General features: G+C 44.0%; 1 protein-coding gene and 1 pseudogene across 9 annotated transcripts in view; both read right to left on the reverse strand.

The window, feature by feature from the left end:
- Nucleotides 1–604: 604 nt before the first annotated feature.
- The window catches only part of TRAF3IP1 (TRAF3 interacting protein 1), an 83351-nt gene continuing 60546 nt past the window's right edge, over nt 605–23409 (reverse strand). For all 9 annotated transcript variants that reach the window (XM_069103118.1, XM_069103120.1, XM_069103119.1 and 6 more), the window contains 2 exons: nt 6391–6614; nt 605–3102 (listed from right to left, as the gene is read on the reverse strand). In XM_069103118.1, coding sequence (XP_068959219.1) covers nt 2937–3102; nt 6391–6614 — 390 coding nt within the window. In that variant the 3' untranslated portion in view covers nt 605–2936. The remainder of the gene's footprint in view (nt 3103–6390; nt 6615–23409) is intronic.
- Nucleotides 17465–23409, reverse strand: part of LOC138173166 (transcription factor A, mitochondrial-like) — an 8674-nt pseudogene continuing 2729 nt past the window's right edge.

Raw genomic sequence — 23409 nt, forward strand, 5'->3', positions numbered from 1 at the left:
TGCTCTCCAGCCCATCTACCCAAGTCCTTCCTCTAAAGGCGCTTCCCAGGACTGAGCCTAAGCCTTGAGCTGCCATCGAGCAAGGCTAAATGCTGAAGGGCCGGCCTCTTCCTCATTCCCAGCAAATGTACCCATCTGGATGCAGCCCAGGAAGGCCTTAGAAGCCCATCTCACTCACTGAGATGTCCTGCCTTGCACTCGTGAGGCTGGTTTCTGTTACATGCAGCCTGGTGTCCTAGTCTATCGAGCTCTCTCGTAGATCCGAGCGTCTTGGCCATCCCTCCCAACCTTGGCACTGAAGCCAAGACTCATTTGTAAAATGGGGCCCATCTACCCATACTACCCACCTCTCGGCGGTGGCCAAGTTAGGTAAAGCACTGTGCGAACTTTAAAGCCCTCAGTGTGAGTTACTACTCCCACCCCCAGCACTATAAGACATCCCTCTAACCCTCCTCCCCCAACCCTGCTCTACGTCCCCCACCCCTCACCCCCAGCCCAAGTGCGGGACACTCTCGTGGTGGACACCCGCACTGCCAAAGCCAACAGACAACTTGTCTGAGAGAGAACGCAGCAGACCCCACAAATCCAAACCAGAGACAGGGCATCTTGTGGACAGTTTATTTGGCAAAGTTTAACCTGTGGGTACTTCAAGTTCATTTTTCCCCCAAAAGACAGAACAGACTCATCACCCATTCATTCTGGAAAACACACCAGACCAATCCCTGACAAGGCCTCGCTGGGGGAACCAAGTCACTTCTGTGTGGGCCACTAGTCACTATTTCCCTGAAAAAGTGACTTGCTGAGAAGCGATGAGTGGCTGGGAAGCTGACGGTCCACTCACCCACACTCTTTCCCAGACTCACCCTTTGGGACATTAAGTCACTTTTTATGCAAATCCCTGCATGGTGTGATTTCAGAAATCATTGAAAAATTAACAGACTGAAGTTTCTAACTGGGGAAAGCATTTAGGTGATCTCATTTGTATATCTTTTCAAAATACTAACCAAGACAAGGACTTAATCAGAATGCAATAAGAGACAGAAAAGAATCATCTGAACTGATACGCAAGAACATCATTAATGGTCTTAGAACTTCTGATAAAGGCTTGTCCGTCTTAGAGGAGACTTCATTTAGGGCAGAGAAGGGAAATGTCATTGTATCAATGTGAAAAAGAATTTCCCTGAACTTTTCATACAAGAGCAAAATAAAATACACCAATTTTCAAAAAGATAATTCAAATGCTTATAAATAATGTGTCCAGGTGTGAACTGAACTGTACAACTCATACACTTCATAGAAAAAATAGGTGATTGTTTTTAATGAATTATATATAAAAGAAAAATAAATTTTATGATACAATTTTTGAGACCCTACTTTGTACAAATTTTCACGCACACACAGTATATTTGCCATTCTTTCTGCACAGAAATTCTGGTCGTATTTACAGCTTCACGAAAGGCATAAAAGGCATCTTGTCCCAAAGCATGACGGGATGGGGGTCATCTTAGAGCTGCTTTGTCATGCTGTCCAGTGTAGACGAGGGCAGGAGCAGATGTGAGCGTCTGGGGAACATGAAGGAGGGGAGGGGCCAGGGAAGGGTGAGCTCCCCAGAACTTGAAGGTTCTCTATGGGAAGGGGCCCGAAGGCTTGGCTCTGAGGAGAGAATCTCGTGGCCTTCCTTGGGCTCTCCCATCCAGACTGCCATGGGACAGCTTCAGGACATGGCTCATTTGCCAATGCCATGGGCAAACTCAACTGTGCCATTAGCAGTCAGTCGTTCCTAAGGAAGTCAGCTTGGGATTAGACAATGGTGATGGTGAACAGGACTGTCCTCAGAGCACATACATAATATCCTCAGCAAACAGAAATTCAGAAACGTAACTAGCAGGAGACAGAGTCAAAAACCAGAAAGTGTGTCTCCAGATACAGTGAAATCCTTTATCCCGTAGCTGAAAAACTTTGGGAAGTTTCTCCAATGTCATGAGTGAATGCAAAACTTAATATCAGTGCTATAAAAAGATGGGCTTTACAAAAAGGAAGCTTTCTGGAAGGGTGACATAGCAGTACTGAATAATAAAGGTGTCCCTTTGCGTTTTGTGAACTAGCCTCCTACAAACAAAAGCAAAGGCACCTGAACACCACTCAGGCCAGGCAAGACCAAGCCCCTTCCTGAACTCAGAGGATGGAGCAGGCAGATGCCTTCCAGAGAGCTGCCTGTTTCCATCAAGCCTGGCCAGTGGCAATGCACACGTGTGGGAGAGAAGAGAGTGGACGTGGGCAACTTCATATTAGGAAGATCATATCCAGAAAAATGTGAAAACTGAACAAAATCACTAACTTTTAAGACATGCAAGGAACCAATGGGAAAATAGTGCAGAGGAATATCTGCAATTGGAATTAGGGAAGAAGCACGGAGCCTGACAAGTACTTAAAAGAACACGTGCACTCAGTCGCCTTTTCCAGATGTAGACACAAATAGGAGTTTGTTTTCAGCATCTTAAAGGCCTTTCTGTTCTACTTATAAAGTGACTATCACACAAACATTCCTTTACCCTGCCAATAAGCTTCTCTGTGCTTTACCTCTAACAGTCCCCTAAGACTATGCGGCACAGACCATTTTAAAACTTGGGACCTGGTCTCAGACAACAAAAAGAAAGGAATGACGTAGTCATGTGTAGCAACAATGTGTACTTCCCATAACTCGCCAGAGGAAATGGCCAAGCAAGTGTGCGAGCCGGGGAGCCGGTGGGGGGCACTCGAGGGGACTGGGCCTCACTAGCAAATGCTCAGGCCCCAGCGTGCAGAGCATCGTGCTTGCCACATCTGCAGCTTGGCCACGCGGTGGGCTGATGATGTGGATTCTTACTTAGCCAGCTGTGAGTGTGGGAAGGACACAGCTTTCTGTGGTACACACGTCTCCAGGCGCCATGGGGCCTTCACCAGCGTGAGCTCATGTTGATGCTGTAGACCATTTTCTGGATCTTGTCCTCGTTCTTCAGGATGTTGGCCTTCACTGCACAGATCTTGTCTTGCTGGTCCTTGATCAGCTGCTCCAGTTCCACCAGCTCGGCCTTGAGGGGTTCTACCGCACAGTCTGTGATGCTAAGCGGAGACAGGAATGGGCAGCGTCAGTACTGGCTGGAGGCCCCACCTCCTCAGGGTTTCCTGTTCAAACATCTAAGGGTTTATGGTTTGTTTAATCAACACTTTAATGGGGAGAGAGAGAAATAGAAACAGAGAAATGACAGACATCACAGCTCCAAACTCCCTACACTGAACAGAATCCGGTCCTTGTTGAAGCTGATTCAAAGGCCAAACACCATACTGACAAAAGAGAGGCTCATGAAAATTAAAATATTCCTTACATATAGATGTTCAAACAAACTATATTGATTTTTTGGGTTTATTATTATTATTTTAATAAGAGGTCCTTTAATCAACAGAAGACTATCAATGAAAGTTCCTTAAAAATATCTTATGTTCATAATGCCCTGCCATATCATTTTTTCATAATTGTATTTATAGAGCAAATTCATTTATAATCTACATTTAGAAAAAAGTGGCTAACAGTTTAGTCAGAAACCTCCCATAATGGCATTTCATGGGCACACATTTAAAGGAATCAATTTTATCGTCATTGAAATTTCTTATTATTTGCTGGCTAATACATTTTTTACATATTTATTTATTTTTTCCAATTTAGTTATTTATTTTTAGTTTTCAACATTCATTTCCACAAGATTCTGAGTTACAAACTTTCTCCCCATCTTTTCCCTACCCCCCATCCCAAAACAGTGAGCCTGCTGAGTACCCTCTTCCCCAATCTGTTCTCTCTTATATCCTCCCCCACCCCACCCCTAACTTTCTAGTGGGACAAGATGGATTTCTATGCCCTGGTGCCTGTATATCTTATTTCTCAGTTGCATGTAAAAAAAATCAAAACAAAACAAACACTTTTTTAAAAAATACACAATTGTTTTTAAAACTTTGAGTTCCAGATTCTTTCCCTTCTTTCCTCCTCATCCACCCCCACTGGGAATTCAATATAGATTGTACATTTGTAGTTATGCAAAACATTTCCATAGTAGGTATATTGTGAAAGACTGACTATATTTCCCTCCATCCTGTCCTGCCTCCTACTAATTCTATTTTCTAGTCTGACCCTGTCCCTTTTCAAAAGTGTTTCCTTCTAACTAGCCTCTCCCCCAATCTGCCCTCCCTTCTATCATTCTCCCTCTTATCCCCTGCCCTCCCCCCCCATTTTCCTGTAGGGTAAGATACGCAACTGAGTGTGTGTGTGTTATTCCCTCCTGAAGCCAAATTCAGTGAGAGTGAGGTTGATCCATTCCCTTTCACCTTCCTGCTCTTCCCCTCCATTGTAACAGCGTTCTCTTGCCTCTTTTATATGAGATCATTTACCCTATTCTATCTCACCCTTTCTCCTTCTCCCAATATATTCCTTTCTTACCTCTTAATTTTGTTTTTTAGATATCATTCCTTTATATTCAACTCGTCCTATGCCCTGTCTATGTATACATGTACACACATATGCCCACACTCACATATATTGATACACACTTACACTCTCCTATATATACATATATATGTACACACACACACACACACATATATATATATATATTCCCTTCAACTGTCCTCATACTGAGAAAAATCTTATGAGTTACAATTATCGTTTTTCCATGTAGAATGTAAACAGTTCAACTTTAATAAGTTCTTTATGATTTCTTTTCCCTGTTTACCTTCTCATGCTTCTCTTGCTTCTTGTATTTGAAAGTAAAATTTTTCTGTTTAGCTCTGGTGTTTTTCATCAAGAATGCTTGAAAATCCTCTATTTCATTGAATGACCATGTTTTCCCCCGAAACATTACACTCAGGTTTGCTGGGTAGGTGACTCTTGGTTTTAATCCCAGCTCCTTTGCCCTCTGGAGCATCATATTCCAAGCCCTTCGATCCCTCAGTGCAGAAGCTGCCAGATCCTGCCTTATCCTGACTGTGTTTCCGCAGTACTCAAATTGTTTCTTCCTGGCTGCTTGTAGTATTTTCTCCTTGACCTGGGAACTCTGGAATTTGGCTATAATATTCCTAGGAGTTTTCTTTTTGGGATCTTTTTCAAGAGGTCATCAGTGAATTCTTTCCATTTCTATTTTGCCCTCTGGTTCTAGAATATCAGGGCAATTTTGCTTGAGAATTTCTTTTTTTTTTTTTAAGCAATTGGGGTTAAGTAACTTGTTCACGGTTACATGGCCAGGTGTTTCTGGGTGGGTGCTAAGCATCTGAGCCCGGATTCGATCCCAGGTCATCCTGACTCTGGGGCCGGTGGTCTTACTCGCTGTGCCCCTCCCTCTTGGTGAGCTCATCAGCTCCATTTTGCCCAGCTCTGTCGGCCTCCACAGCTCCCCTAAACTCCAGGCCTACATCACCAGAGACAAGACGCTAATCTGTGTCATGAGAAGGGAACTCCTTTCCCTACACCCAAGAAGTCATACATCTAAAACAATAAGAGGGTCTCTAGGGCAGGAAAACACACTTGGAAGGCTGGCTGAGAGAGAAGAGGAAGGAGTCCATTCTCAGCATGGTGAAGGGCTTCTGTGAGCCTGACAAGGGCAGGCCTCCTGGAGAGAAGTCTGGTTTTGAGTTATGGGTCCTGGGTTCAAATCCCACCTCTGAAGCTTATTCTCTTAATCACCTCAGGAGTTTTCTTGTCAGTGTAAAAGGAGAGGGTTGGGGGAGATGGCCTCTGAGGTCTTTTCCAACTCTGGGTCAATGTGCCATCACATGTTTGGGGGGTATTTGAGGATGTGGGTCATTTTTAAGTGTGAACAGAAATGCAGCCTCTTGTGGCCCTGAGACTCTGGTGGTTAAAGATACTGGATGAGTCACTACGGGAAAACAGAATTCCCCAAACGTAACAAAGGCGCCAGCCTTGTTCCAGGCCCACACAGACTCCACTGCAATATTGCCAAAGGCTTTCAAATATTTCACAAAACTCTACCTCAAGTTTTGTTAAGGCTGATTTTTTCCCCCACACTTGGAGTTTTTAAATGGCTTCACAGTTTTGGGAATTTTGATATATTATTTTAAAAACACCTCATCCACCATTTCAAATTCCATTCGTTATGTCAATATGAACAGAAGGTTTAATTACCGGGATGCAATGCTCTGGCTAAAAAGGCCTCCCCTGGGCCCCCACATCAGGTGCCCCCCCCCCCCCCCCCGTCCGGCCCCCCCCCCCCCCCCCCCCCCACACGCACGCCCTGCCCCTCGCCCTCCCCCCCTCAGGGCTGCCCCCACCCCCGCCCCCCCCCTCCCCACATCAGGTGCCCCCTGCCCCTCCCCACCCTCCCTCCCACAGGGCTGCCGCCCCCTCACCTCTGCTCCTTCTGCAGGGCCTCAGCATGCTGCCGGTTCTCAGCATGCCACAGCTGCAGCTCATTCTGCATGGCATCCATGTCCTCCTGGATGTAGTCCATGATCTTGCCCAGGGGCAGGGCGCTGCGACACAGCGTCTGGATGGATGTGCGCAGCTTCTTGATCTCCTTGGACACAATGTCCTTCTCCTTCTTCCAGGCCGCCTCCAGCAGGAGCGGTCTGTCCTAGGAGGGTTTGGAGAGGAAAAAGCGTCTCAGCCCGAGGAGAGAGAGAATGGGCAGCGCAGCTCCTGAAAACACGGGGCCCGCAGGTGCTGCCAGCTGGGCGTGGGCAACGCCCCTGTGCCAGGCGCACAGACGTGCCCAGAGCTCTCCCTGGGCCGAGCCCCAACTCAGGCCACAGGACCTGTGGCCAAACCCCTCCTTTTACAAGGAAGGCCTGCCCAAGGGCAACAGGGGGGAACAGGATCGGAGAACCAGAACTAGAAGGGCCCAGAGACCACTCAGTCCAATCCCCTCGTTTCACGGATGAGGACTCTACGATGCTGAATGGTTAAGTGACTCACCCAGGGTCACACATCTACATGTTTCAGAAACTACTTGAATTCAGATCTTCCTGACTCCAGGCCCAGTACCCTAACCAGGGAGCTGCTGAATTTGCACCCAGCTTAAAAAAAAAAATTGTGATGAATTATTTTTAGTTTTCAACTTTTACTTCCATAAGATTTTGAGTTTTACATTTTCTTCCCCTCCCCCTTCCCCAAGACTTTGTGTAATCTGATACAGGCTCCACATAAACATCCATATGAAACATATTTTCACACTAGTCATGTTGTATAGAAGAACTGGAACCAATAGGAGGAACAGGGAGAGAGGGAGAGAGACAGACAGACAGACAGAAAGAGACAGAGAGACAGAGAGAGAGACAGAGATGGAGAGAGAGACAGACAGACAGAGAGACAGACAGAGACAGAGACAGAAAGACAGAGAGACAGACAGACAGAGACAGAGAGAGACAGACAGACAGAGACAGAAAGACAGAGAGAGACAGAGACAGAAAGACAGAGACAGAAAGACAGAGACAGAGAGACAAAGACAGAGAGACAGAAATAGACAGACAGAGACAGAGAGACAGACAGAGATGGAGAGAGACAGACAGACAGAGAGAGACAGAAAGACAGAGAGACAGAGACAAAGACAGAGAGACAGAGAGACAGAGACAGACAGAGAGAGACAGAGAGATGGAGAGACAGACAGACAAGACAGACAGAGAGCAAATAATATGCTTCCATCTGCATTCTTTCCCTGGATGTGGTTCGCATTTTGGAATCATCTTAGATCCTTGCACTGCTGAGAAGGGCTAAGTCTATCAAAGCTGGTCACTGCACAATGTTACTGTCACTGTGTATGACTGTATGTATCTCCTGGTTACTCCCCATCAGTTCATAGAAGTCTTTCCAGGTTTTTCTCAAGCACACTTGCTCATTGTTTCTTATGGAACAACAGTATACCATTACAATAGTACACCACAACTCGCTCAGCCATTCCCCATTCATGGGCATCCCCTCAATCTCCAGTTCTTGGCCACCACAAAAAGAGCTGCTATGATGCTGTACGTGTGAACCCAGCTCTTTTGACTCTCAATGCAAGGATCCTTCTACTCTTCCTCCCAACCTCACCCCACTCTCACAATATAAATCTCCTTGTAGGGCAGATTTTAGAGTAAGGTGCTGGAGGACTGAGAAGGATGTGGGATCCATGCCCTTCCACCTCCTCCTCCTCTGTTTTTTGCCTTGTTCAATAATGATGCATTTGATAAAAATACCATTACTTCCCAAAGGTATAAACTACGTCACAGGGATATTTAGTTGTACTCAATTTAATTCAACAAGTACTGACTGAACGCCTAAGAATTCATATGGAATGTGTATCCATATGTATGGAATAATATCATGTGCAATCTTGCAGGAGATAAACTTCACCTTACTGCTATAGTTTGCCCATCTTTGATTCTTGAGGTATGGGCAGCGTCTCCCCCAAAACCAAACTCAGTCCCTCTTGACCTGCAAGGTGGTCTTTCAGAGTAGATGAAGCCAAAAAAGTCCGTGGTCAGGAGCCAAGATGGAGGAAAAGGCAGAAACTGGCCTGAGCTCTTCCAAATTCCCCTTCAAACACCTCCAAACAAATTGTGGCAAACCCACCATCGGGTGGGGTGAAATAATTTTCCATCTCAAGACAACTCAGAAAGTTGGCAGTGAAGTGTCTGTTGCACAAGGGTAGGAGTGGAATGTATTCCAGCACAGGCAGGACCTTGGCAAGCCCACAGCAGGCCTTGGGGGCAACAGAATCATCATCAGTAGCTTCTGGAACTCTTAGGCCACTCAGGAGGCTGGATAATTGGACAGAAGGAGATTATAGGGGTCCCTTTGCCTGAACTGGATCCAAGGCTTTGCTGCATTGCCCACATGCAGATCTGGGTCGCAGTCCTGTGTCTCAGTCCCAGGGCAAGGATCGGGGACCCTGGTCATAGTTTCAGGGCAGAAAAGAGTCTTAAGGTCACAGACCAGAAAAGTAGTGAACATAGTAAACATAAAAGTTTATGCCACCTTGGAAGGTGTACACCAGGGACCAGACTCCCGACTCCCATCCTGAGAGTGCCAGCACACAAAGCCAATGACCAAAAGAGAGATTAATAAAATTGAAATTAGGAAAACTATTGAACTAATAAATAAAACAAAAAAAACACATTAAAATAGATAAATGTTTGGTTAATCTGATTTAAAAAAAAAGAAAATTAACAGCATCAAAAGTGAAAAGGGTGAATTTACTACCAACAAAAAGGAAATCAAAATAATAATTAGGAGCTATTTTGCCCAACTATATGCCAATAAATTTGACAATATTAGTGAAATGAATGAATATTTACAAAAATATAAATTGACCAGATTAATGGAAGAGGAAATAAAATACTTAAATAAAGCCGTTTCAGAAAAATAAATTGAACAAGTTATTAGTGAACTCCCTAAGGAAAAATTTCCAGGGTCAGATGGAATTACAGGTGAATTCTATCAAATATTTAAAGAACAACTAATTCCAATACTATAGAAACTATCTGGGAAAATAGGTGAAGAAGAAATGCTGCCAAATCCTTTTTATGATGCAAATATGGTGCCAATACCTAAACTAGCAAGAGCCAAAACAGAGAAAGAAAATTATAAACCAATTTCCCTAATTAATATAGATGCAAAAAATTTTAAATAAAATATTAGCAAAGAGATTAGAGCAATTTATCTTGAGGATAATACACTATGACCAGGTAGGATTTATACCAGGAATGCAGGGTTGGTTCAATATTAGGAAAACTATCAGCATAAATTCCCATATCAAAAATAAATTTAAAAGGGTGAGAAAGAGGAATGCACATGGAGAAGGGGAAAAGGAGAGGTAGAGTGGAGTAAATTATCTAAGAAGTGTGAAAGCGCTTTTACAATGGGGGGAAGATGGGGAAGGTGGGCAGGAGCGCTGGAACCTTAGGCTCATCAGAATGGGCTCAAAGAGAGACTAGCATACACATTCAATTGGGTATAGAAATCTATCTTACCCTATAGGAAAGCTGAAGGGGAAGGGCCTAAGAGAAGCTGAAGAGGCTGACAGAAGGGAGAGCAGACTGGGGGAGACAGCAGTCAGGAACAAAACACCTTTGATAATGGACAGGGTGAAAGAGAGAAAAAAGGATAAATGGGGGGAAAGTATCATAATTGTGAAAAAAAATTTACAGTCAATTTCTCTGATAACATAGGCTTCATTTCTCAAATATATAGAGAAATGAATCAAATTTATACAAATACAAGTTATTCCCAAATTGAAAAATGGCCAAAGAATATGAACAGGCAATTTTCAGATGAAGTACACAGCTATCTGTAGTCATATGAAAAAAATGCATTAAATCACTTAAAACAACTCCAAGGTACCACTCCACATGTATCAGATTGGATAATATGACAGAAAAGGAAAATGACAAATGTTAGAGGGGATGAGGGAAAACAGAGATACTAATGCACTGTTGGTAGAGTTGTGAACAGATTCAACCATTCTGGAGAACAATGTGAAACCATGTCCAAAGGGCTATAAAACCATATATACCATCTGACCCAGCAATACCACTACTAGGTCTGTATCCCAAAGAGATTAAAAAGAAAAAAGAAAGAAAAGGATCTATATCTACACAAATATTTATAGCAGCTCTTTTTGTGGTGGCAAAGAGTTGGAAATTGAGGGGATGCCCATCCATTGGAAAATGGCTAAACAAGTTATGGCATATGATTGTGATGGAATACTAGGGTGCTGTAAGAAATGACAAACAGGATGTTCTTGTAAAAACCTGGAAAAACTTACATGAACTGATGAAAAGTGAAATCAGCAGAACCAGGAGAATAGAGTTGAGAGTAGCAATGCTGTATGATGAATGACTTAGCTATTCTCAACAATACAACGATCCAAGGCAATTCTAAAAGACTTACGATGAAAAATGCTATCCCTCTGCAGAGAAAGAACTGATGGAGTCGGAATGCAATTTAAAGCATACTTCGGAAAACTTGGTTTGCTTTTTGGGGGAGGGGTCAGGTCTGGTTTTCTTTCACAATGTGACAAATACAGAGCCTGGCAAAGAACCTCTGCAAACAGACACGGCTCCTCTGACAAGCCCAAGTCTTTTCAGCTGGGTGGACAGTGTCCAAACGTCTACTCTGCTCACATCCACACCACAAGGAAACATCTGAAGGGGAGGAGGGAAGATGGAAGACGCAAAAGCAGGTTAGAACACAGCTCCTACCCTTGGAGTTTATAATCTTTCTGGGAAGAAAAGATTAACAGACAATAATCAGCAGGGAATGACAGGATCTAGATGGATTCTGGAAATCCCAGATGAGGAAGTTCCCTCTATCATAGGTCAGTACCTTCTCTGAAACTCAGTCTTAAGAGAGTTGCTTGGGACAATGAGGGTGAAGTGACTCTGGATCCCAGAGCTGGTATGATTTGGAGGCTCAAAGGCCAGCTTTTTGTTCACTAGATGTGTGGCCTAAGATCATAACTAAACACTCCTGCTAACTTAGCTTTGTGACCTTGGGAAAATCATCTCACCTTGGAGGGTCTTTCATTTATCACCTAGAAAATTAGGGGTGGGGAGGTGGAGAGTTGGGTGATCTTCAACATCTCTTCAAGCTCTAGATCATCACATATGTATGTTAGACCATGAATGAAGTAAAAGCTAGTGAAGGGAACAAACTTGTGAGGGATAATTTGCAGTGAAGTTTCCCCATTCTGAGAAATCAAACCTCGAGTGGCTTCAGCATCCACTAGGCCCAAGTTTAGAGGTCACCTGACCTTGCAGGAATCTGGGACTTAGAGCAATGGAGACCCTCCCCAGGCCACCTCAGCACAAGATATGCCAAATAAGGACAGAAGGGCTTTCTCAAACGTACATCAGGTGATCTCCTGTTTCTTTGTTCCCGTCCTTGAGGTAGATTGCCACGCTTAGATTGTACACCTGACTTCCAGCCAATGGAAGAAAAGGGCCAGGAGGGGGGTGTGGGGGAATTGTGTGTTAGGGCTTTATAACTTTGCCATTTCCTTTTATAAATTGCTTCTCCTCCCTGACCATTTGTCAGGAGGGTGACCCTTTCTCCAGATCGTAATAAACCATTCTTTTCTGCTTCCTACCTTGAGAAAACTCTGAGTATTATTTGGGTAAGGATTTCTGTTGCACACAGTTTTTGGAGGTACACACAAACTGAATTCCAAATACTTATGGGAAAAATATTTTTCAAAAGTTATTATATTGTATCATGCAACATTAACTGATTCTTGAAGAAGCAAAGGAATATTTATATAAACCAATTCAGAGTGAAGTAAGTAGAATCAGGAAAACTACACACCCAATGACTATATCAATGTATATGGAATGAATTTAAAACCACCACCACCAAACAGAATGCTATACTGCTAAAGGGTCTAAGCCTGGCCCCAGGGGAGGAATTAGATATATGCCCATATCAGCTGGGTCTGTCCACCCAGCTGATATGGCTTAAGCAGCACCACAAGACTCAAAGGGTGTGTTGGTTAATTTAGCTGAACTGTTTTCTTTCTTTCTTTTCTTTTTTCTTACAAGGGATGACTCTGGGGAGGGGGGGGGCAGCAGAGGAATATATTAGAAATGAGGGTGAATAAAAGACAAAAGACATCAATAAAAATCTTAAAAAACAATAACTTTCTCATAAGACCTAACAGATTTGACATGATCATATGAGTATTTTAAGATCTAAATTATATTCTCTGTTCTGTTATCAATTTATTTCATTTTGTGGGATGGGCAGTCAAGAGAAATCACCTTCAGAATGAAGAAAATGAGCTAGGATGACACAGAAGATTCAGTTTTCAATTAGACACAGGTAACTACAAATGCTTCAGAAAACAGAATCTTTACGAGGTTTAGGAGTAAAAAAATTAATTCCAATGTATCCCAGGGCTAAAGTGAAAGCTCTTGGTTTGCACAACAGCTTTTCCCCAAAACAGAGAGGGATCTTCAGAGATCATCTAGTCCAGGAGCCGGGAATCTGCAGCCTTGAAGCCACCTGGGCCTTCGAGATCCATAAGTGTGGCCTTCTGACTCAATCAAAATTTCACAGAACAAGATTTGTAAGGCTAATTTTAAAATCAATAAGCAAGATTGACCACTTTCCAGAAAGTTTGGGTTGGAATGGAGATCTTTCTGAAGACACGCATGTTCTGACAAATCTGGGAGGTACGTTCAAAAATTATTAAATGTCTTTATTTTCCCTAATGGGAGGGGGTTAGCAGTACAGAGAAAATGACAGTGCTCAAACCTAACCGGACATTCAGCTTAAATGCACAAAATCTATGCCGCTGAACTTAAAGCAGATCATTTATCAATGGAAAATGATATTTTCCTTTCTTGTTAGCATCTCTCTCTCCTTCCTTCTTTTTCTTCCCCTTCCTCCCTCTTTTGTCTCTTTCTGTAACACACAAGCTGCAGCCTGGACTTCCAAGTTCTTTTCTTTGGAGAGACTGAGTGTTTTCAGAACTTCATGAAATTCTCCCATATAATAATATATTCAAGGAAGCCAGTAACACCTTGATTTAACGCCCTCCCCAGGAGATCAATCAATTACCCTGAGCAGTTTCTCCAAGCTATATCAATACTGAGGTGGCAGAGCCTCTGGGCGTCTCCCAGGGACACAAAGCCACTCCCCCTTGTCCCCTCTCGTCCCCCTACCTGATCGTCTTTCTTTCTGGTGCCAGCTGTGGGCTGTTTATTCAGCTGTTTTCTGGAAGTGGGGCCTGCAGCCAAAGTCTTTTAGCAGCTTTTGGCTTACTGATGAATGTAGATATATATTTTAGAAAAATACTTCTAAGATTTTTCAGCTGAAGATTTACTTACTTTTGATACCTAACACTACTTGAATTTTGCCACACACACAGTCCCTAAAAATGTCATCATTTGCACTTGCAGTGATTTTACAACTTACAATTCATTTAATAAGGAATCAAGAGCCAAAGAAATCAACAGTATTGGAGATAATTTTTTTTGTTTATTTCATCAAATTTCAGCATCACTGCTTTTAGAGATAAAAGGTTAAAAACAGCAACTTAACTGGCTCTTTTGTTATTCAGCCAATACGCTTTCTTTTAGAAGCAGGTGCTCTATTATGGGATGATTGCTAACTTAAAACTCTCAGACTGATTTGTATAATTAGTCAAGATTCACTAAGATAAAAGTATTCTGCATTTAAAAAATTCAATATCTGAAAAAAAATTCTTTTTAAAAAAATCAATTGAGTGATTATTTGTTGTACAAAGGGTTCACCATAAAGTTCTCTGAAAAAGCAGGCATATGTGGGGCATTTAAAATAGGACCTGATTTATGTAGCTCTTGTGAATAGCAACACATCCTCTATGGAAATTATAGCACACCTGTGTTCAAGTTACAACCCAAACCAAAGCCAGCTAGGTAAAGCTGAGGAAAACCAAAGTCAGTCCCTTTGATAAAGCATGTCAATGTTGCACTGATGCAGATGTACGATGAATCTAATCATTTAACTCCCCTGCAAACTCACTAAGGGGCAGTTACAGGGACTCATCTTGTGAAAAGTGAGCCTTTTGCAAAGTCTCACTCAAGCTGCCTTCTTACTCTGCAGAGTGTGTGGTGTGGATGGCTGCTTGTCATGAGTGTAGGGTACAGTACACCCATGGCACACACTGGTGGCTAGAGGGTGCCATAGTGAATAGTGCCAGGCTCAGATTCAGGAAGTCTCATCTTCCTGAGTTCAAATCTGGCCTCAAACACTTACAAGTTGTGTGACCCTGGGCAAGTCACTTTACCTTATCTGCCTCGGTTTCCTCATCTGTAAAATGAGCTCAAAAAAGAAATGGCAAACTTCTTCAGTATCTCTGTCAAGAAAACCACAAATGGGATTGTGAAGACTTGAACACTGGTACATGCATACATCTTCCACCTATGGATCTTTTTTCTTCCATGTAGCTATGGAAAGTTACAGCATTTATATTAACCTACCAGTGCATACAGGACTCTCGTGGTAGTTCATGGGTCATATCATGCTTTGCAAGCAACTTGCTACCACAAAGAACACTTGGGGCCATCAAAGACAAGACACTCAGGCACTACCATTATAAATGAAAGAGGAATGGTTTTGTTGCATGCCAATTCCCGGGCCTGTCTTTATACAAATGGGAGAAATGCTTCAGCTTCAAATCACTAAGAATTCTGACAGCTACTCTGATCCTTTGAATGGAAGGCGTGGCAAATGATTCTAAGTGCTAGAGCTGGTCGGTTCTTTTACAAAGATATTTTAGCAGTATCTTGTCTATCCCACTTCATCAGCCAACCCCTACTTGAAGTCCAAGAATCAATCTATTATTTCTACACGAAAGGGTAAAGATCACATCTATTGGTCCGATGAGCTACTTTTTTTAAGAGGTAGCAAGGGGTAAAAAAGAAATGTTTTCTTGGGATGTATGAGCTCAAGAACCATAGGATGACAAAATGCTAAATCTCCTTAGTGGTTATTTAGCCAAGTGTCTTCATTATACATACATATGGTATGCAACATGCATACAAGATAAGTAGTATATACATGTATGTGTGCACGGGCACATGCAGTGTTTATATATGAAATATATGCAAACATACATATAGAAATATACATGACCTCAGTCACTTGAGTAAATGCAACATGAACTAAGGGTACTAAAAGAATACTCTTATTTTTTTTTAAATAATAAGTGGTTTAATAACAACAACAAAAAATAGCTCAGTCCTTTTCTCTGTCAGGAAGGAAAGAAGAAAGTAAACAAGCTTTATTCAGTCCCTACTACATGCCGGGCTCTGTGACATTCTATAAATATTATTTGATCCTCACGACAACCCTGGGAAGTAGCAGTATTATTTCCATTTTACAGTCTGAGGAAGCTGAGACCAAGGATAAGTGAGTTACCCAGCGTCACACAACTAATCCAGCCGGAGGCTGGATTTGGACTCAGGTCCTTTCTAACTCTAAGCCCAATGCTCTGTGCACTGTGGCAGCACATGGCTGCCTCTGCAAGTCACTGACTTTAGGTTATGGGAAACTCTGTTGTGTAATCAGCTACTCTGATTACGTAAATTTCTGAAACTGGGGTTCATGTAAAAACTTGCGTCCACTACAAGCACACACAAGCATATAGCATCTGGGCTCCATGGAGACTTTCTTAAAAAATACGAGGATAATGGAAATGTGCATTTCATATACAAACACTGCGTGTGCCCGTGTGCATATACAAGCACACATCACTGATCTGGTATGCAACATGCATACCATATGTATGTATAATGAAGACACTTGGCTAAATAACCACTAAGGAGATTTAACATTTTGTCATCCTATAGTTCTTGAATACAACGATGCCTCCGGGGCTTCCTGAGAAGTTATAATGAATGATGGGATAAGGGGAACTGTATTAACAGGAGAGCCAGTCTAAAAGTTGGGAAGAACCAGGTCCAAGTCCTGTCTCTGGCACACAATGGCCAGTGTAAGTCACTTGACCTGCGAGAGCTGTAGGCTCCAGGGAAGGTGCCAGTCTGCATCGGCAGAAAGACCTTCCTCACCTGGAAGTCCCCTATGTCAATGAAATCACGGGGCTGGTCTTTAGCCTTCTGGTCCATGTACATCTACGTAAATATATTTTTGAGAGCTTCAGTCCCTAACCTGAGTAATAATGATAACAGAAATGATGATATAAAATAACACCCGGCAGATACCTAAGCAAGACAAAGCAAGGGGCTGTGGGAGCTCTAAGATGGAAGGGCCTTGTCCACGGAGACCAGGAGAGGCTTCCTAGAGGAGAAATCAAGAGATAGGATTCAAAGCATGGGTAGAATTCAACAGTGGGAAGAAGGAAAGGAAGGCTAGTGAGGGCAGGGGGAGCATGGCCAAGGGTAGAGAGGCAGGAAAGTCCAGGGCATGTTCTTGGGGTGAGTGTGACCAGGTGTGGAATGTATAGACACGGCTGGCAGTAGAAAGGGAGATATTAAAGAATGGAGGGTAGGGAAGGATTGAAGGCCAATCTACAAGAGGAGCTGGGAGGGGATGGGATCAAGGACAAATATAAAGGGGTCAGCCCTGGTGAGAGGCAGGGCCCCTTCTGCAGCAGCGGATGAGCTTCTCTTTCTCTGTGAAATCTGAGGCAGGGGAAGGCATGGGCACAGGAGGTTTGAGGGGAGGGAGTGGGACAACCAGTCAATTAGGGAAGACTGCCTTGCTGCAGTGAGGGCCCAGCTGAAATGTAATAACCAGGGTTTAGTCGAGGCAGCATGGCATCACCTTGAAGGCAGGCAGACCTGAGCTCAAGGTCTGCCTCTATGACCCGGTGCCAATCACTTAGCTGATCAGTGCCCCAGGATATGCTCCAAGGCTTTGAGTTTCTAATAGGAAATCACAGGGCTGGTGAAAAACCTATAGCAAACCCCTACTTGGCACCATTGCCTGCTTTGCCCCAGCACTATTCAGCAGCAGAAGAGATGGATGGTGAGAATCATTCAGGGTTGGGCTTTAGAAAGGGATGAACAGAAAGATGACAAGAGGGACAAGGGGGCCAAGAGCAAAGCACAGTGAACTGGTTAACCCTAGTGCTGAGAATGGGAATGGCATACCTCGATTTCAGGTAAGAATGCTATCCTTAGAGAGGATGAGAGAGGGCTGCTGGGGGCCAGTACAGCTGGGGGGACTTCAAAGTCTGCTGAAGAACCAGACCAAATGGGTCTTCATTAGTGGACCAAAGCCCATTTGAAAGAAAGCCTGTGGCCCAGAGAGCTCACCTGGGTGTGTGCTGGTTGGCACATACAAGCACAGACAGGATTCATGCCCCATTCTCAGGTGACTCCCAGCAGAATGGACCAGCAAACTTGCTGGATGAAAGAGCCAGGCCCTCAAAAGACCCTGAATGGCAGAAGGATGGGTCACACCAAGCAGGACGACACTATACAGAGCTGAGAACAGGATTCTGCTGTTGGGCCCAAAGTGCAGGATGAGGAAGGTCAGCCAGGCTGACAAGTGAAGTGAAAAACCTCAGGCCACTGTCTATGTGAACCTAGGCAGTCCCCAAGGCAAATGGGACCTCTGCCTGCCTTCAGAGAGGCTGGGGGTTCACATGACACCAGCCACCACAGGGAGGAGAGGAAGACCTGTCTGTCCCCAGGCAGCAGAAGAGATACAAGAGGGCAGAAGGGGCTTAATACCTGCTGTCTTTATTGGTGCCTGTCTACCTCGGGTGCCCACATATTTGAGCCCAGTTCCAGTCACTTCATTTCAAGCCTTCTCACTAGATGCTTTGTGCACCTTCCCTCACCCTCCACCAAACCCCAATTGCTTTTCATCTGGGCGGAAAGGAGGGCAACAGAATCACAGGCAATGGCTAAAGGAAGACTGAAGGTCAAGGGGGCATTAATGTGTATCTATGAAGCCGTAAGAACACAGAGGAGGGAGTCTGGCTGGAGAACCAAGGGAAGAGCTCCTTCCTGCAGGCACTCTCTTGTTGGGGCACTTCTTGACTGGCTTACATGAGAACTGAATGAGTCTCTCAGTCTTTAACGTTCCCCTTCTCTGCACAGCTGAACACATCACTCAGCTACTTCAAAACCAACCTGGGCTACCCCAGCTTCTGAAAGAAAATGCTGGGCATTTAAGATTAATTAATTTTGGGCCCTCCCCATGCAAGGCCTCCTGGTTCCAAACAGGACCACGAGCTCTTCTCTCTTGATCCTCCACCTGCCAGTTCCATGCAGGCACACAATTTCGTGCTGCTGACCCCTCTATCTCCACTTCTTGGCATCTGGGGCTCCCTTAAGGCATAGTTCCGCTGCCCTCTCCTCCAGGAAGCCTTCCTTTATCCACTAGTCAATAGTGCCTTCTCTCACCTTGATTATCCTGGTACCATCTTTGCATTTGGACCCTGTGAATCCCTAGGGGAAGACGGAGGCAAGCACCCAGCAGTGCCCACAACATAGCAAGCATCACAAAGCTTTGCGGGTTGGTTTGGTTTGTTTGGTTTTTTAGAATGCATCAGATGATTTTATTCTCTGTGATATAATCACCAATGTGCACAGGGTTGACATAATAGTTTTACTTTACTTTACCCTCTGCCCCTCCCCAAAAGATAGATGGAAACTTTTACAAATCCTTCAGTAGTTTTTTGTTTAAAGTCATAAATGAAATCAGTAATTGCATGTGTGTCCACTCACCACCTCTGAATGCCATTTGAGCTGCCTTTACCAAGGAATCAGAACTTGCCTAGGTACTAGAATGCCCCTAGGTCAGTTCCTCATTCTTTAAAAATACACAACAGTCACAGTGTAGACCACAGTGGCATTTATAATTTAAGACAATATGAAAAAGCAAATGCTTGTTTCCTCATTAGGAAACATGAATACTTTCTTGTCATCATCCAGTATTAAAAATATTTCACAGTTTGATTTACCTTTATTTAAGGGTAAAATTAATCCTTCCTACACCTGGATGATTTTTTTTTTTTTTTGTATTCAGCAGCTCCAAAACCAAATTCTGTGTAAATTTAGACTGAGTCTAAAGCAGTGGAGAATCTATAAGTAGGTGCTAATATAGAACATGTCAGCACCCTGGCTGAAGACCCTGTGTTAAGAAAAAGACCTTCAGACAAAACTTTCACCGACGTCCTCCTTAGACATTCCGCCCCAGTCCTGCAGAGTGAGACACCCGATTGGCTCCCTGGGTATTTAACACTCTCACTCTGGAGATCCAAACATCAACAGACGTCTTCCGGGTGTTCTCCAGTTTGGGCTTTTAGCTCCCTAAAATCTAAAAGATCTTTCCATCCAATTTCAAGAAGTTTTTTCTTCCCACAATTTAATTCCATCTGCATAATGAATTTTACCCTCTTCATAAGCTGCATACACACCTGCTTTGGAGATAATGACATATTTTTTCCACTCTTCATTTACAAGTTTCATTATTTCCTGTGATGGAATCACTTTTGCTTCCTTGGAGCTTCTGAACATCAGAAATAAACATATCATACCCCGAGGAGGGTTTTTCGACCCTTCCAAAGACGGTCCTCTCTCTCTTCTTCTCTATTATTTCCTTTCTCGCCTTTTTTCGCTGCTCCTTTTTTTCTGATCAGGATTGAGCCCTGCTCCATATTCAGAGGCCTCTTTGCATGATTTTAAATCTGCCTTGGAAACTTCTTCATATTCTTCCTTCTGTGACTCTGGAAGCTCCTTCCAAGCTTCAGCAAGCTTCTTAATTATCTCTGTGCTTCTCAAATCTGGATGTTTTCCTTGGAGTCTGGGTCAAGGTTCTACTGTAAAACGAATGTACACAGGCGAAGGCTTCTTTGGAGAGTCAGATAAAGTACACTCTTTCATAAACCACTCCAATCCACAGCCAGAGCTCAGGGGCTAGCCCCGTGCCTGCTTCCTTCCAGCAGCAGCGCCCCAGCCCCTCGCCACCATGGCCCCAGCCCACTGAGGTAGCCTGGTGAGTCCCACGCGTGTTTGTGTCTGTGTGTAAGGAGCCTCTGGTCTCCACCACGAGGTTTTGCTTTTTAAAGAAAGATGACTCGCATTTGTGTCCCCTCCCTTGATTGGCAACAAGACTAATAATAGCTAGCAATTATGCTACGCTTTAAGTTTTGAGAAGTGCTTCATAGAGCTGAACTCGTTTTATCCTCACAATCATCCTGGGCTATTATATTATTCCATTTTAAAGATGAGGAAAATGAGGCCAAGAGCGATGAAGGAATCTGCCCAACCTGATAAAGCTAGAAAGGATCTGGGGCAGGATATGAATTCAAGTCTTTGTGACTCCCAGGCCGGCACTAGGTTAGATGTAAGAAGTTAGAAGGCCACTTGAATACTTTAGAAACTAGGAGACTCATTCAGAATGACACACATTTCATGTGCCAATCATCTTTCATTCCTTCTGTATCAAGAAACTTTCCACCAGGAACCATATGACCTCTCCTTGGCAGCAACTGTGGGTACAAAGGAGAATGCACTGGGCACGTATCAGGAGAGAACTGTGCTCCAGTCCTGCACCCCGTTCCCACTCAGCAATGCGGTCACCTACCTCATCTGCAAGATGGGGATGTTCCCATTGGTACTGGCACCTTCCTGGGGCCCAGAGAGACTCAAAGCCAGATAACACAGTCAAGTGTCCTACAGACCTAAAGCTTTATCATGGGTCAGCGAGGGGCCACAGTCAGCATCTTCACTGTGGGACAATCACAGCCCACCATCCTCTGCCTGGCAAAGGTCACATCTGGGATACTAGGCCTCATTCTGGGCACCACATGGTAGGAAGAACCAACCAACCAAGCCCATCATGTGCCAAACACTGTGTTAAGTGCTGGGGTAGGAACAGCTCCCATTCACAAGACACCAACATTCTGTATGAGGGATCTGCGTATCCATGGATAACACAATGTAGACTACAAAGGAACACACTGTCATCTGCCCAGGCCTGGGCTGGTAAGATGGTGTGCATGCAGATTAGGGCCCCAAGTTCCTGTCATGGCATAAGGATGGGTGTGCGCTGGGAGCCCAGGGGCTTCCCCCTCACTGGAGGTCTTCAAGCCAAGGCAGGGTGGGGTGGGGGTGGGGACATGATGGCTATGAAACGGAGGGGCTCTTCTTCAGACTGGGCCTGGACCACCTGTCCTCTCAAGGTCCCTTCAACTAGGACTGCAGCACATTAAAAAGTAGCAGCTCGGCCACTCCTATGAAAGTGGCATTCTCTGTCACGGAAAAATCAGTATGTCCAATTTCACCATTTGAAACAAGTTATCAATAATAACAAAGCACACACTTCAACAAAAAGCTAAGTCAACTTCAAAATCACCTTTTCAGAAAACAGTAAGTTTTATGAAGTTTACATCAATGTTTTTAAAAACACAAGTTTCTTAAAATACAGGCTATTTTAAAAATTTAAAATATCTCTTAAACAACAAGTAAGTTGAAGCTCCCTTATTCAAACTGAACTGTCTGTTTCCCAAGCCCCAGTAGAACATGGAGGGGGCAGACATCTGGGCACCCTTGTGTCCAGAGATGGCAAGGTCAACTTCTAACCAAAGAAATCTACAAAGTCTTTTCAGAATCCTGCAAGGCTGAAGATGGCTCACTGAGACAGCAAAGGCAGTGAGTGTATTTTTAGGCCTGTGTGACCTGTCACACGCCTGTGTGACCTGCAAGATATGCTGATTCTTCCAAAGGCACTTTCATCATGTACTTAGAAAGCTGCCGTTAAAATCATCTGCACTTTAATAACAGCCATAACCGTTGGTCACATAACTCCCAGGTGGCAATCACAGCGAAGCCTACAACGAATGTCTGTGCTCGCACAGCAGCGTGCGTGTGCATAGAAAGCAAAACCGCCTGACAATGGATTGGGCTTGTTGATGAAAGCCTAATCAAAGCCTCATTGCTTCTTGCACTCTGGACTGATGGGAAGTTTTCCTGTCTAAAGACAAACAATGCTGCTTTTGAATTGCTAGATCAGTATTTGCCCTGAGTATTTCCCTCATAACATACTCTTCCTGCACTGAGGCAGGAGACATTAGCCATTCGAGTAATTCCTACGTACAACAGCCGCTATCTCCCTCAGCCCAGCCCGGTAATGCCAAGGAAAGGCAACTTCCCAAGGTTCAGAATACCAGCATAGGCGCTCTCCATTTTATTCAGTGACCAACCAAGAACAGAGAAGATTAAAACATCATTCCAAATACAGCATTTACTAAGTGTGATTAAATAATCTCCAAGGACTACCCCACCCCAGGACCTTCCAATCATTCAATCAATTACAAAGTCCCTGTTCTAAATACTACTCCACCCCTAGGCTACACCTTCATTTGGTCCACCACAAAGCCCCTCTTCTCAAATGGAGATTAGTTTCCAAACATAAGTAAAGTACACAGAGCACAAAAAGGTCAAAAGTTCCCCACCCCTGGATCACAATTGAATCTACCCCAGAGTTATATCAAGTTTAAGCACAGCACTTAATACCCAAATGGAGGTCTTTTCTTCATCTTGACTGGAGGCAAGTTCTCAGCAATCTTAGTTCCTGGGGAGACAAGGCTTAGCAAGGCCACAAGATACATTGCCAGTCCCTTCATTAATTCATCCTCTGTCTGTAGAACAGTCCCAGAATCCCTGAAAACATAAGCAAAACCCTCTCCCAGGATTTCTGTAAACATACAACAAGAAAATCCTTCTTCAGGGCTTCTGAACCAACAGAAAGGTTCCCAGACCCCTGCAACAACAGCACTGTCCTTCACCAGTGGACAGTATTCACTCTGTCTGCAGGACAGTCTCCAGACCTCTGCAACAACAGCACTGTCCTTCACCAGTGGACAGTATTCATTCTGTCTGCAGGACAGTCTCCAGACCCCTGCAACAACAGCACTGTCCTTCACCAGTGGA

This window comes from Petaurus breviceps, unplaced genomic scaffold (genome assembly GCF_028583685.1).
Source record: "Petaurus breviceps papuanus isolate PSGF00001 unplaced genomic scaffold, PetGlider_PUasm1.0 567, whole genome shotgun sequence".
Taxonomy (NCBI): Eukaryota; Metazoa; Chordata; class Mammalia; order Diprotodontia; family Petauridae; genus Petaurus; species Petaurus breviceps.